At 45.3% G+C, this 14056-nt stretch overlaps 1 protein-coding gene across 1 annotated transcript; it reads right to left on the bottom strand.

The window, feature by feature from the left end:
- Window positions 1-107: 107 nt before the first annotated feature.
- LOC127595750 (vesicle transport protein SFT2B-like) lies at window positions 108-13633 on the bottom strand. Its single transcript, XM_052057498.1, has 8 exons — window positions 13392-13633; window positions 11836-11925; window positions 11254-11339; window positions 11096-11177; window positions 10926-10961; window positions 9815-9873; window positions 884-913; window positions 108-794 (listed from the first exon to the last, which is right to left on the bottom strand). Exons 1-8 carry the CDS (start codon window positions 13461-13463, stop codon window positions 758-760), a joined length of 492 nt encoding a protein of 163 aa, XP_051913458.1. The 5' UTR covers window positions 13464-13633; the 3' UTR covers window positions 108-757.
- Window positions 13634-14056: the final 423 nt, after the last annotated feature.

Here is a 14056-nt window from a genome sequence, read left to right as displayed (position 1 = left end):
GCTTTAGCCCTTAGTCGGGCATAAAGACAGCGTGAACTAGGGCGGCAGGTAAACATGGACAGGTCACACACCATTTGACTGAATAAATTGACCAACTTCAACATCTTGGTTAAAATTTCAGCAGGAAATGCTGCAGTTTTGTTTATTTATTTATGTGTTGGGTTGTCACATATTTACCTCATTGACAATTCACATTTTAACCATGTTGAGTGTTTCACGACTTCTTTGGGGTCATTTTTTAAAAAAATGCTCTTAAAATAGACTTCGATAAATATCCCCAAAAATGAAATGGAAACTTTGTTTTGAAATATCTGGACATTCAGAAGCAGAATGACAATGAATCCCGCACCGACCGTCAAGTAGCTTATACAAAGTTAGTCATTATGCCCCTTTACAGTACGTGCAAAAAAATGGCACTTTGAGATGAGAATTATGTCCTACCACGATACACTGAATACAGGTCGACCATGTATGTTCTTGAATAAATCAACAATTATGTAACTGATGACAAAGAGGCATACTAGATAAAACATGTAAAAACTTGCTGTGAAATGTAAAAACATGCATAGAATAAATAATAGCTATTTGAAGAGGAAAAAAGTGGGCATGTAAATGAAAAAAAAAAAGAAGACATTTCATGCTGAAAACAGGCAGGCAAGTAACACAGAAGATATACAGACATAATTTTTCCCCATGCAAAGCACACCTGACACCTGGCCTGAAGACCTGCAGCATCCTGAATGGGCACTCGGATATTTTAGAAACAGATGGAACACAATTTGATGATGCCATCCCTAAAATACAAAACAACATATTTCACTTTTTATGTTTTGGACTTGACTTGATACTTGATACAGTGTGCATGTGCATACATGTGAATTACCTGGCAAATGGGATGTAAGACAGGCCATACCTGCAGTAAAAAGCACAATTTTCATTCAATTGCTTTTATTTCCCTGTGTTTTCGTGTCCACATGTGCAATGAAGTGGGACTTGGGGGTGGCTCTATCTATACATTAAAAAAAGAAAAATCATCGTCTCTCCCCTCGGGTGGTGCCCATCCCTCATTCAGCTCAGGTCCTCTACCAGAGGCCAGGAAGCTTGAAGGTTGTGCGCACTATCCTTGCTGTTCCCAGCACTGCACATTTCTGGACTCAGATGTCCGATGTTGTTCCCGGGATTTGTTGCAACCACTCATCTAGTTTGGGGGTCACTGCCCCGAGTGCTCCGACCACCACAGGCACGACTGTCACCTTTACCTTCCAGGCTGACAGGCTACCTTGATTACAAGAAAGCCTATGACCCGATGCCACATACATGAATCACTGAATGCTTGGAGTTGTATAAGGTGAACAGGACCCCAAGAGCCTTCGTTGCGAACTCAATGAGGATGTGGAAAACCACACTTGAAGCCAATGTCAAGCCACTTACCCAGGTGTCCATCAAATGTGTCATATACCAAGGTGATGCGCTCTCCCCACTGCTGTTCTGCATAGGACTGAACCCCCTAAGCCAGGGATGTCCAAACTTTTTGCAAAGTGGGCCAGATTTTATGTGGTAAAATGTCAGGGGGTGGGGGAGGGGGGACCTTGGCTGACATTCTGTACATTGAACAACAATACATTACTGTTAAACAAATTTTAGTAAGCCAGTCCGTGTTTCACATTTCCATTTTTATTTTAATTTCAACAATCTTAAGAATTTCTTTTGGTTCACTTGAAACAGGTATATCACATGCAACTGGATATTCACTTTTTCTTAAACAGAAGTCTCCAGAGTGCAAATGGCAACATTTGAAACATAAAATGTATCACCATGACTTTTCAATACTCACGAAACCTTTGACTCGAACAACAGGGAAATGAACAAGCAATACACATATTCACAACTGCAGGGATCATTTGAAATATGACATATCAGTCAATATAAATGTTGATTGAACTTTTAAAATTTGACTCTGGAATGAAACTTAGGACTGATGTAGATCTTAACAAACATTTCTTCAGACTTATTGCCAGCTGACAAATGACTTGTCTTCATGTGACGGGTGATATTGAGATCTGGATTGAAGCAAAAGGGCAGGTCTGGCTCAAAAGCATTGAGTATTGATGCGCAAAATGTCTCGCAGATGATCGGCCGTTAGCCGTGTCCCCCACGGGAGTTTCATGTCATTCACGGCAGCGCAAACAGAAGAGAATATGTCCATTCCTCTTGTTTGGGTTTACAAGCTCTGGAGGTCCAGTAGTGTTTCAGTCACGTTCATTTCATTGTCCGCTCCCCTCAGAAAAACAAGTAACTGAGCAGTGTCCGAGGCGTCTGTGCTTTTGTCGCAAGCCAGCGAAAAAAAAATCAAACTCTTTTCCTCGGCCTCCCAATTGTCGTTTGATGTCCGCTGAGAGTTCTTCAATCCTGCGTGCCACAGAGTTACGTGCCAGGCAGACTTTGGCAAAGTCTTGCTGCTTCTCAGGGCATATTTTCTTCACCATCGTCATCATGCAGTCTTTGATCAATTCACCTCCTTTGGAAGGTTTTGCGATCAGCGTTGCTATCGCGTAACTCGCAGCTGTGGCGTTCTCGTTTGACTCGCCGGTGTGGCGTTCTCGTTTGACTCTCAAGCTCTTGCAGAATCTGCTGTGAGATTAAATGAGCTTCAAACTGCTTCAATTTCTCTGTACGTTCCTTGCCTGTAATCATGTCGTACATGTCAGCGTATCTTGTTTGGGAATGTCGCTTGACATTATAATCTTCAAAAGCAGCCACTGTCTCTTGGCAAATGAGGCAGACAGAGTTGTTGCGTATTTCAATGAAAAAATAGTCCAATTTCGATCCATCCTTGAATCGTCGTCCATTCCAGTCGACTTTCCTTTTTCTGTTGATTGTCGCCATTTTATTAAACTGGGAGGTTAATATGTGCACGGAGCGATGTCTCGTAGAGTGCTACTGCTCTAGTGTCTAAATGCTATTACTCATTTAATGAATGCTATTACTCATTTAGTCACTCGAGGGAAGTAGCACTCTATGAAACATCACTCACCAGTCTACGAGACCTCACTCCATGCAACACATGTCCCATTGCGCCCAACCTGCGGGCCAGACGGCACTGATTTTATGACAGAGGCCGAGGGCCGGATGAAATTCGACCGCGGGCCGGATCTGGCCCGCGGGCCGGACTTTGGACATGCCTGCCCTAAGCCAAGTAATCACCAAGACAGGCTAAGGATACCGCCTCAGAAATGGAGCTACAATCAGTCACCTCTTCTACATGGATGACATAAAGGTGTATGCCCAGAGTGAAAGGGACATAGACTCCCTGATCCACACAATCAGGATCTACAGCAGCGACATCGGGATGTCATTCGGGCTTGAGAAATGTAGTCGGATGGTGAATAAAAGAGGAAAGGTCGTCCGCACTGAAGGTGTCTCACTCCCTGAAGGAACAATAGCAGACATTGAGGACAGCTACAAGTACTTCGGTATACCACAAGCCAATGGCAACCTCTAACTGGCAACAAGGAAAGCGGCTACGGCCAAATACCTCCAGCGAGTGAGGCAAGTCCTAAGAAGTCAGCTCAATGGCAAGAATAAGACCCGGGCAATAAACAGCTATGCCCTGCTAGTGATCAGATCCCCTGCAGGAATAATAAGGTGGCCAAAGGAACAGATTCAGACCACAGAGGTTAAGACCCGAAAGCTCCTAACCATGCATGGAGGGTTCCATCCCAAATCCAGCACCCTGAGACCGTACGCAAACCGAAAGGAAGGAGGCCGGGGACTAGTGAGCGTGAAAGCCACTGTCCAAGTCAAGTCAAGTCAAGTCAACAGTATTTATAGAGCACTTTCAAACAGCCATCGCTGCATACAAAGTGCTGTACATGGAGCGATTTAACATATACAATAAACAGTAAGACGAATCAGTAATAAGTAATAAGTAATAAGGCGGTAGAAAGCACCAAGCAGTAAAACCAATAGCAAATCTAAGTCATGCTGAGTCAAACGCCAAAGAATACAAGTGAGTTTTGAGGAGGGCTTTAAAGATGGGCAGCGAGGAGGCTTGCCGAATGTTCAGTGGGAGGTCATTCCAGAGAGATGGACCAGCAACAGAAAAGGCGCGATCCCCTCTGAGCCTCAGTTTAGTTCTTGGTACGTCTAGCAAAGACTGGTCCACAGACCTGAGGCGCCGGGCAGGGGTGTAGGGGCGTATGAGCTCAGAGAGGTAAGGTGGCGCGAGATTATTCAGAGATTTGAAAACAAAGAGGAGGATCTTAAAAATAATTCTAAAATGAATGGGGAGCCAGTGAAGGGATGCCAAAGTAGGAGTTATATGCTCCCTCTTACGAGTACCAGTCAAGAGGCGAGCAGCGGCATTCTGTACCAGCTGAAGGCGCTTGATGGAGGACTGGCTGACTCCAAAGTACAGGGCGTTGCAGTAATCGAGCCGGGATGTGACAAAGGCATGAATTACTGTCTCAAAGTGTTCATGTGAGAGGAAAGGTTTTATTTTGGCCAGCTGTCTAAGGTGAAAGAAGCTGGATTTAACAACGGCACCAATTTGCCGATCGAGTTTGAAATCACTGTCCAGTTTAAGTCCCAAGTTTGAGACCGTTGATTTCAGATAAGGAGATAGGGGGCCCAAGTCTACAGGATGGAATGTACAAGGTCCACTGGGGCCAAACAATATCACCTCTGTCTTCTTTTCGTTGAACTTCAAGAAATTTTGTGCCATCCAGGTTTTGATTTCTTCCAGACAGGATAGGAGTGGCCTTAATGAGAAGGTGTCTTTCTTGCTCAGTGGGACATAGATCTGGCAGTCATCTGCATAGCAGTGGAAAGGAATACCATGTTTCCTTAAGATGGAACCCAATGGGAGCAGATACAGCAAGAACAGCAGTGGCCCCAGAGGTCCAGGATGAAACATCCAAGCTCCATGAAAAGGCTCCAACGGATGACCTACTCAAAATGTCTCAGACAATGGGGAACAGATGATGAGGCGCTGGAAGAAGGACCATCATGGGAGGACAAGCCCCGACACGGGATGTAGGACCATAACTGAAGTGGCTGATCTCAAGAAGTCCTATCAGTGGCTAGAGAGGGCTGGCCTGAAGGATAGTACAGAGGCACTCATCCTGGCTGCTCACGAGCAGGCCCTGAGCACCAGAGCCATTGAGGCCTAGATATACCACACCAGACAAGACCCAAGGTGTAGGTTGTGCAAAGAGGCACCTGAGACGATCCAACACATAACTGCAGGGTGTAAGATGCTGGCAGTGACAGCCTACATGGAACGCCATAACCAGGTGGCTGGCATAGTCTACCGAAACATCTGTGCGGAGTATGGACTGGAAACGCCAAGGTCAAAATGGGAAACACCTCCGAAGGTTGTGGAGAATGACCGAGCGAAGATCCTGTGGGACTTCCAGATCCAGACTGACAAGATGGTAATGGCGAACAAACCAGATATCGTGATCATAGATAAAGGGCAGAGGAAAGCCATTGTAGTGGATGTAGCGGTCCCAAGTGATGGAAACATCAGAAAGAAGGAACACGAGAAACTCGAGAAATACCAAGGGCTCAGAGCTGAGCTGGAGAGAGCCTGGAAGGTAAAGGTGAAAGTCGTGCCTGTGGTGGTTGGAGCACTCTGGGCAGTGACCCCCAAACAAAATGAGTGGTTGCAACAAATCCCGGGAACAACATATATATATATATCCATCCATCCATCATCTACCGCTTATCCGGGGCCGGGTCGCGGGGGCAACAGCTTTAGCAGGGAAGCCCAGACTTCCCTCTCCCTAGCTACTTCTTCTAGCTCTCCCCGGGGGATCCCGAGACGTTCCCAGGCCAGCTGGGTGACATAGTCCCTCCAGCGTGTCCTGGGTCTTCCTTGGGGTCTCCTCCCGGTGGGACATGCCCGGAACACCTCACCAGGGAGGCGCTCAGGAGGCATCCGAATCAGATGCCCAAGCCACCTCATCTGGCTCCTCTCAATGTGGAGGAGAAGCGGCTCGACTCTGAGCCCCTCCCGGATGACCGAGCTTCTCACCTTATCTCTAAGGGAGAGCCCGGACACCCTGCGGAGAAAACTCATTTCGGCCGCTTGTATCCGGGAACTCGTTCTTTCGGTCACGACCCATAGCTCGTGACCATAGATGAGGGTTGGGTCGTAGATCGACCGGTAAATTGAGAGCTTCGCCCTTTGGCTCAGCTCCTTCTTCACCACGACAGACCGATACAACGTCCGCATCACAGCAGAAGCTGCACCGATCCGCCTGTCGATCTCCCGCTCCCTCCTGCCCCCACTCGTGAACAAGACCCCAAGATACTTGAACTCCTCCACTTGGGGCAAGATCTCCTCCCCGACCCGGATGGGGCACTCCACCCTTTTCCGACTGAGGACCATGGTTTCAGATTTGGAGGTGCCGTTTTCATCCCAACCGCTTCACACTCGGCTGCGAAACGCTCCAGTGAGAGTTGGAGAGCCCCGTTTGAAGGAGCCAACAGCACCACATCATCTGGAAAAAGCAGGGATGCAATACTGAGGCCCCCAAAACGGACCCCCTCAACGCTTCGGCTGCGCCTAGAAATTCTGTCCATAAAAGTTATGAACAGAATCGGCGACAAAGGGCAGCCTTGGCAGAGTCCTACCCCACTGGAAACGATTCCGACTTACTGCCGGCAATGCGAACCAAACTCTGACATCGGTGGTATAGTGACCGAACAGCCCGTATCAGGGGGTTCGGTACCCCATACCCACGAAGCACCCCCCTTCATATATAATAAATCAGCATATTCTCAATAAACCCTTTGGGGATTTTATTTTAATGAATGCAGTGTTATTTAATGGCATGAATCATGCAATGAATGACACAATTATGATTTTAAGGGGTGGAGAGACCACCCCATGATGCAAAATATTACCTCCAGTATTTATGACATTGTTTGATCGCGTCATTTTATTCAAGACGAGGAATGGTTCCTGTCTGCTGTAAACACTTTGAACTAACTAAATAAATATATAAATCAATAAAACATCAAACCAGCTCAACCAAACTTTTGTGAAGGAAGGCAGATTTAGGTTGTTGTGTCGGCGGAAGCCAGCCCTAGACTATAATTTCACATCCTAATCCAGGAGGAATAATGTGCTTTATCTTGTCTGAGTTTTCTTTTTGTGTGTGTGTGTAAAATGGGTACATTAAAAAAGATTAATGGATAACAAAAAAAATGAAATCAATTTCTTGTATAATGTCTTTTACTTTGCTTCCTCCATCTTTCATTTGTATTACCGGTACTTTTATCCTGTCTTCAAGCATGAATGCTTTTCTCAACTCCTTGTGAAGAGCCTTGGTGTGCAAAGGTCCGTTTCGTAGCCATTTTAGCGATGCAATGTTCGTGCTGCGTCTGAAACTAACAATAACAAATACTGTACCTCCTGGACTACTGCGCATGTGTAAACCAGTGTGGTGGTTGCAGTTGCCGTTTCCGAACGAAGCAGTTGAGGTCACTGTTGGATTAGACTTTTGCGGAAGTTTTGTTTTCCTTGTAGTGAATCTCATTGCGAGGCAAGAGCAGAGAAAAATATTTCGTATAACGAAACAGGGGGACTTTTCGTCGTAGGGGGAGAAGAAAAGTGGGAATGGCTTTCATGCATAAAAAAAAAAAATCACACAAGGAGGTATTTTCGCCCGTGTAGGGTTCATTGTAGAGGAGTTTCACCATATGTCATGCCTGTCAAACAATGAGATGAATTTCTCACCCAAAAAGCTGAACACAACGTCACTGACCCCCTCAACGCTTCGGCTGCGCCTAGAAATTCTGTCCATAAAAGTTATGAACAGAATCGGCGACAAAGGGCAGCCTTGGCAGAGTCCTACCCCCACTGGAAACGATTCCGACTTACTGCCGGCAATGCGAACCAAACTCTGACATCGGTGGTATAGTGACCGAACAGCCCGTATCAGGGGGTTCGGTACCCCATACCCACGAAGCACCCCCCTCAGAACTCCCCGAGGGACACGGTCAAACGCCTTCTCCAAGTCCACAAAACACATGTAGACTGGTTGGGCGAATTCCCACATACCCTCAAGGACCCTGTTAAGGGTGTAGAGCTGGTCCACTGTTCCACGGCCGGGACGAAAACCACACTGATCCTCCTCAATCTGAGGCTCGACTTCCCGACGGACCCTCCTCTCCAGCACCCCTGAATAGACCTTACCAGGGAGGCTGAGGAGTGTGATCCCTCTGTAGTTGGAACACACCCTCCGGTCCCCCTTTTTAAAAAGAGGGGCTACCACCCCGGTCTGCCAATCCAGAGGCACTCTCCCTGTTGACCACGCGATGTTGCAGAGGCGTGTCAACCAGGACAGCCCCACAACATCCAGAGCCTTGAGGAACTCCGGGCGGATCTCATCCACCCCTGGGGCCCTACCACCGAGGAGCTTTTTAACCACATCGGTGACTTCAACCACAGAGATAGGAGAGCCCACCTCAGAGTCCCCAGGCTCTGCTTCCTCCAAGGAAGGCGTGTTGGTGGAGTTGAGGAGGTCTTCGAAGTACTCTGCCCACCGGTTCACAACGTCCCGAGTCGAAGTCAGCAGCGTCCCATCCCCGCTGTACACAGTGTTAGTGGTGCACTGCTTCCCCCTCCTGAGACGTCGGATGGTTGACCAGAATTTCCTCGAAGCCGTCCGGAAGTCGGCTTCCATGGCCTCGCCGAACTCTTCCCACGCTCGGGTTTTTGCCTCGGCGACCACCGAAGCCGCGGTCCGCTTGGCCAGTCGATACCCGTCAGCTGCCTCTGGGGTCCCACAGGCCATAAAGGCTCGATAGGACTCCTTCTTCAGCTTGACGGCATCCCTTACTGCTGGTGTCCACCAGCGAGTACGGGGGTTGCCGCCACGACAGGCACCAACCACCTTATGGCCACAACTCAGACCGCCAGGGTCCCCGTCTTTGGCTGCCGCCCAGCTCACATTGCACCCGACCCCTTTGGCCCCTCTCATGGGTGGTGAGCCCATGGGAAGGGGGACCTATGTTGCCTCTTCGGGCTGTGCCCGGCCGGGCCCCATGGGTGTAGGCCCGGCCACCAGGCGCTTGCCAACGAGCCCCACCTCCAGGCCTGGCTCCAGAGGGGGGCCCCGGTGACCCACGTCCGGACAAGGGAAACTTAGATCCATTTATTTTAATCTTCATCAGGGGTCTTTGAGCCGTGCTTTGTCTGGCCCCTCACCTAGATCCTGTTTGCCATGGGTGACCCTGCCAGGGGCATAAAGCCCCAGACAACTTAGCTCCTAGGATCATTGGGACACACAAACCCCTCCACCACGGTAAGGTGACGACTCACGGAGGAGTGTATATTATATATATATATATATATATATATATATATATATACATATACACACACACACACACACACACACACACACACACACGCACACACGTATACATACAAATATATATCTAGATATATATACACATATACATCTTTAATATATACACACACACACACACACACACACACACACACACACACAGATATATTCCATCTCATCACTGCGTACAATGGTTCATGATAAGAACATCATGGCGGGCATTGCTTTTATGTGCCTATGTATTCTGTAAAGAATTGTAGAGCATTTGCAGAGTAAAGCATCCTTGGGTCCCTCATTGTTATTGTTATTATTATATTATTTTTTGTGATTATTATTACAATTGTCATTAAAATTAAACTTGAATGGAAATCGTGCATTTACTTTGAGAAACATGAACCCGGGCACACCCCTACCCTAATATGACATTACAAATCTGCACCAAAGCTTACCAACTGAACGCCACAAACTGCAAGACGCAGAAGAGCAAGGCAAGGCCGCTGTTATTCCACTAGAGGGAGACAGGGGTTAGTTAATTTATGCAACGTCAAGATCATCGGTGTCCAACTTGGGGCCTGCGGGCCATATATAATAAATCAGCATATTCTCAATAAACCCTTTGGGGATTTTATTTTAATGAATGCAGTGTTATTTAATGGCATGAATCATGCAATGAATGACACAATTATGATTTTAAGGGGTGGAGAGACCACCCCATGATGCAAAATATTACCTCCAGTATTTATGACATTGTTTGATCGCGTCATTTTATTCAAGACGAGGAATGGTTCCTGTCTGCTGTAAACACTTTGAACTAACTAAATAAATATATAAATCAATAAAACATCAAACCAGCTCAACCAAACTTTTGTGAAGGAAGGCAGATTTAGGTTGTTGTGTCGGCGGAAGCCAGCCCTAGACTATAATTTCACATCCTAATCCAGGAGGAATAATGTGCTTTATCTTGTCTGAGTTTTCTTTTTGTGTGTGTGTGTAAAATGGGTACATTAAAAAAGATTAATGGATAACAAAAAAAATGAAATCAATTTCTTGTATAATGTCTTTTACTTTGCTTCCTCCATCTTTCATTTGTATTACCGGTACTTTTATCCTGTCTTCAAGCATGAATGCTTTTCTCAACTCCTTGTGAAGAGCCTTGGTGTGCAAAGGTCCGTTTCGTAGCCATTTTAGCGATGCAATGTTCGTGCTGCGTCTGAAACTAACAATAACAAATACCTCCTGGACTACTGCGCATGTGTAAACCAGTGTGGTGGTTGCAGTTGCCGTTTCCGAACGAAGCAGTTGAGGTCACTGTTGGATTAGACTTTTGCGGAAGTTTTGTTTTCCTTGTAGTGAATCTCATTGCGAGGCAAGAGCAGAGAAAAATATTTCGTATAACGAAACAGGGGGACTTTTCGTCGTAGGGGGAGAAGAAAAGTGGGAATGGCTTTCATGCATAAAAAAAAAAAATCACACAAGGAGGTATTTTCGCCCGTGTAGGGTTCATTGTAGAGGAGTTTCACCATATGTCATGCCTGTCAAACAATGAGATGAATTTCTCACCCAAAAAGCTGAACACAACGTCAGCACCAGACATACCTGCAGACAGACAGACAGAGAGAGAGACAGGTTATCACCAAGCTAACCACATACTTTTCACCAATCTGTAATTCCATTTTCACTAAAATGGATGATAATTACAGCATGCAATCACACAATTATTCTCATCTCACCAGCATGATGGTCGTGGCCAACGCTCGTTCTTTAGCACACATATTCTTTAACTGTCTGCACGGTCCCATCAGGAACATGGTGCTGAAACCACATTAGAGACAGGCACATTGTGCGCTGTATCAAGAAAGCACAGGTGGTTTGATTACACAGTGTGTACCTGGATAAAGCGCAGAGGTTTCCAACACTGTACATTACAGCGAACACAGCGAGACCAAACCCAGGCAACCACAGCATACATGTGCCCTGAAATAAAACAGGCACAGACCATGAAAGGAGCAACGCGAGGGAACAAGATGGATTATTATTTCCCCACAACAAGGGTGTCCAAACTATTTTCTTTGCGTCATTATCCCAATATTTTTTGTGGCTCGCTGCATGTACTGGAATGAATGAAGACTTCCTTGTTTTCAGACAATCACGCATCAGATGGTAAGAAGCACCGAAGCTCGACTTAGATATTCATTGAACTTCTTTTTGGTGCTGAATGCCATCAGTGTGATGTTATTCTTGTTAGAATTTTTTCTAACACACACACACACACGTTCTATAAGAATAGATCATTGATTTGCATCTCTTTTCTTAAACTGATGAATTGCTTTTAGCGAGTTATGTAAAATATAAATGAAGACTGTCAATGTAGCCCTCTTTCCTTTGTTGTGTCTGTGGCCCTGGGAAGAAAATAGTTTGGACAGCACCACACAAGAAGCCGTCTACAAATATCATAGCCACATCCACTCACCAGAATGGAGCACAGAATCCCCAAAATGAAACACAGTAGGAAGCCTTTCATCCTTGTCCCCCAGGCCAAGGTCGATGCCTGACTGGCTCTCTGGAGAGATTACATCATCTTAATTTTGACGAAACACACGGAGGTAGGTACAAAGAATTAATTACAGAAACTTATTTGCATCATACTGCCGTTTCTGTAGTTCAGAACTAATTACTACTGCAGTAGCCGAGTGGTTCTCACCGTTAACTCAAAACGAGAAAAACATGTTAGGTTAATTCAATGTTTGAAGATTCAAAATTCCCTCTCAGGGGTGCATATTTGTCTATTTCTCGTCCTGTGTTTGATGAGTGATGAGTGCAGGGTGCAGCATGATTCTCACCCTTGGTCAGGAGGGATAGGCTCCAACTTCCCTGAGAAAGATAAGCCATGTACACGGGGTCGTCGTTTTTCAATAATCCCGATATTTTCATTTCACCAGCAGTGCAGCGTGGCCATGCGACAAAAGCAGGCGGTATACCCATTTACGACTGTACGACGTCTGTACGGTTTTCTTGTGATCGTTTCATGCATTTGGCCTGCAATAGTTTTTCATGCAAATATTGCACTTGCTGTAATTATGACATTCCAAGGCTCAAGTGCACAATGAAGCACATTTTGCCGCTATGCAAGAATACTTCATCATAGTGCAAAAGACCACACACTAAGTGTTGTTTAACATTGGATTCTTTCCTATTTCTGGCCTATTAAGGACAGGTTTTTCATGCAAATATTTATTGTAATTAGGACAATGCAACTGTGTTAGGGTTGGGTGTAACTCCATCGTAAACTGAGGATCCCCTATGAATTGAATAGTCAACAGTTGCCTACCACTGAGCCATGTCATGTGCTATCATCTACATGTACCTAAAATGTGGCACATTTCAGCCGACCAGACTTCCACTTAAAGCTTGGGGGGGGACACTGTCGTCTATTATGTAATCTGATCTCTCCTTGATGATTTTTTGCGCTTTCATAATTCGACAGGAAATTTATGTAAGCCAAGTAAGTTAATTTCAGACAATTTCTAGCATCTGAATTTGCCTCAATTAGTTTTTGTTGGGCAAAATCTTAAATTGCACATTCCTAATTCCTTTTGGTCTATTTGACGTTTATGCACAGGTTGGTGAACCGGTTTCAAAAATAAGTAATCATACTTTACTAAAAAAGTTACTCAGTTCTTGAGTAGTATTTTTGACTGAGAACGTTTTCGAGTAATAATATTACTCAAGTCATATTTTTTAAAGGTAACGGCACTCGTCCAAATTCTGTTTACTCTAATTTATTATTGTATTGTCTCGTGCACACTTCCAGAGAATCGATTAAATGTTTGGACGAGTTGAACATTAAACTAATGTATGTGGCATGGTTGCAATGATAACTCCAAACAAACAAACTCAATTCTTCCAAAATAACATCTGTTACCCATGTAAAAGGTGTCGCGTCAGGTCATTATTTTGACAGCTGAACTGTGATTAGCCTTTGGCGGCTAACAACAAGCTAAAAAGAGCTGCGCTGCTTGACATCACCTCCAGTATTCCGCTCTCGTCCGTGTTATTATCCTCATCTTCACCGCTCAGCACCTTCTTTAGTTTATCCATGTACTTGCGCTCTTGCTAGCGACAAAAGCAACGCCGTGTCCGGAAACTTTCCAGGAATTGGTGGACTTCAATGGTCAAGTTGATGAGCTGAGGTGAGACGACGTCTATACCTCGATGACCCCAACAGGTGGCCAGCTTCCGCCTGCACTACCGCCAATGACCACCAACGTCACTGTTTCCTCGTCTGCTTTATAGTAGATGTATTTAGACAGCAGAGGGGGCCGTAGGACAAGGAATTGTTGCTGAGAGGCGCCCAAACTCTACGCTATTCGACACGTTACAAATGGTTCTCAAACTTTGTAACTTTCCAAATACGATCTAAAAAAAACAACGTAAGGCTTAGAAGTAGCACATTTTGGACATTAACACCGTGTTTAAATATAGCAACTACTACTACTTCTAATAATAATAATAATATAATAATAACTGTATTCAACGATTCAGTTAAACAATATTGTACTCTAAAGATAAGGCACATATATAGTTGAAGAAGAAACTTCGCAAATATTAAATGCAAATGTATTGCACTAAAAAGTTAAATACAACTGACTGTACTTAGGCAATGACCAAACAAATGCATTAGACAATTGCAC

The sequence above is a fragment of the Hippocampus zosterae genome, chromosome 2, assembly GCF_025434085.1.
Source record: "Hippocampus zosterae strain Florida chromosome 2, ASM2543408v3, whole genome shotgun sequence".
NCBI lineage: Eukaryota > Metazoa > Chordata > Actinopteri > Syngnathiformes > Syngnathidae > Hippocampus > Hippocampus zosterae.
Note: the sequence above shows the minus strand (reverse complement) of the source record. Positions and strands in the feature narration are given on the sequence as shown.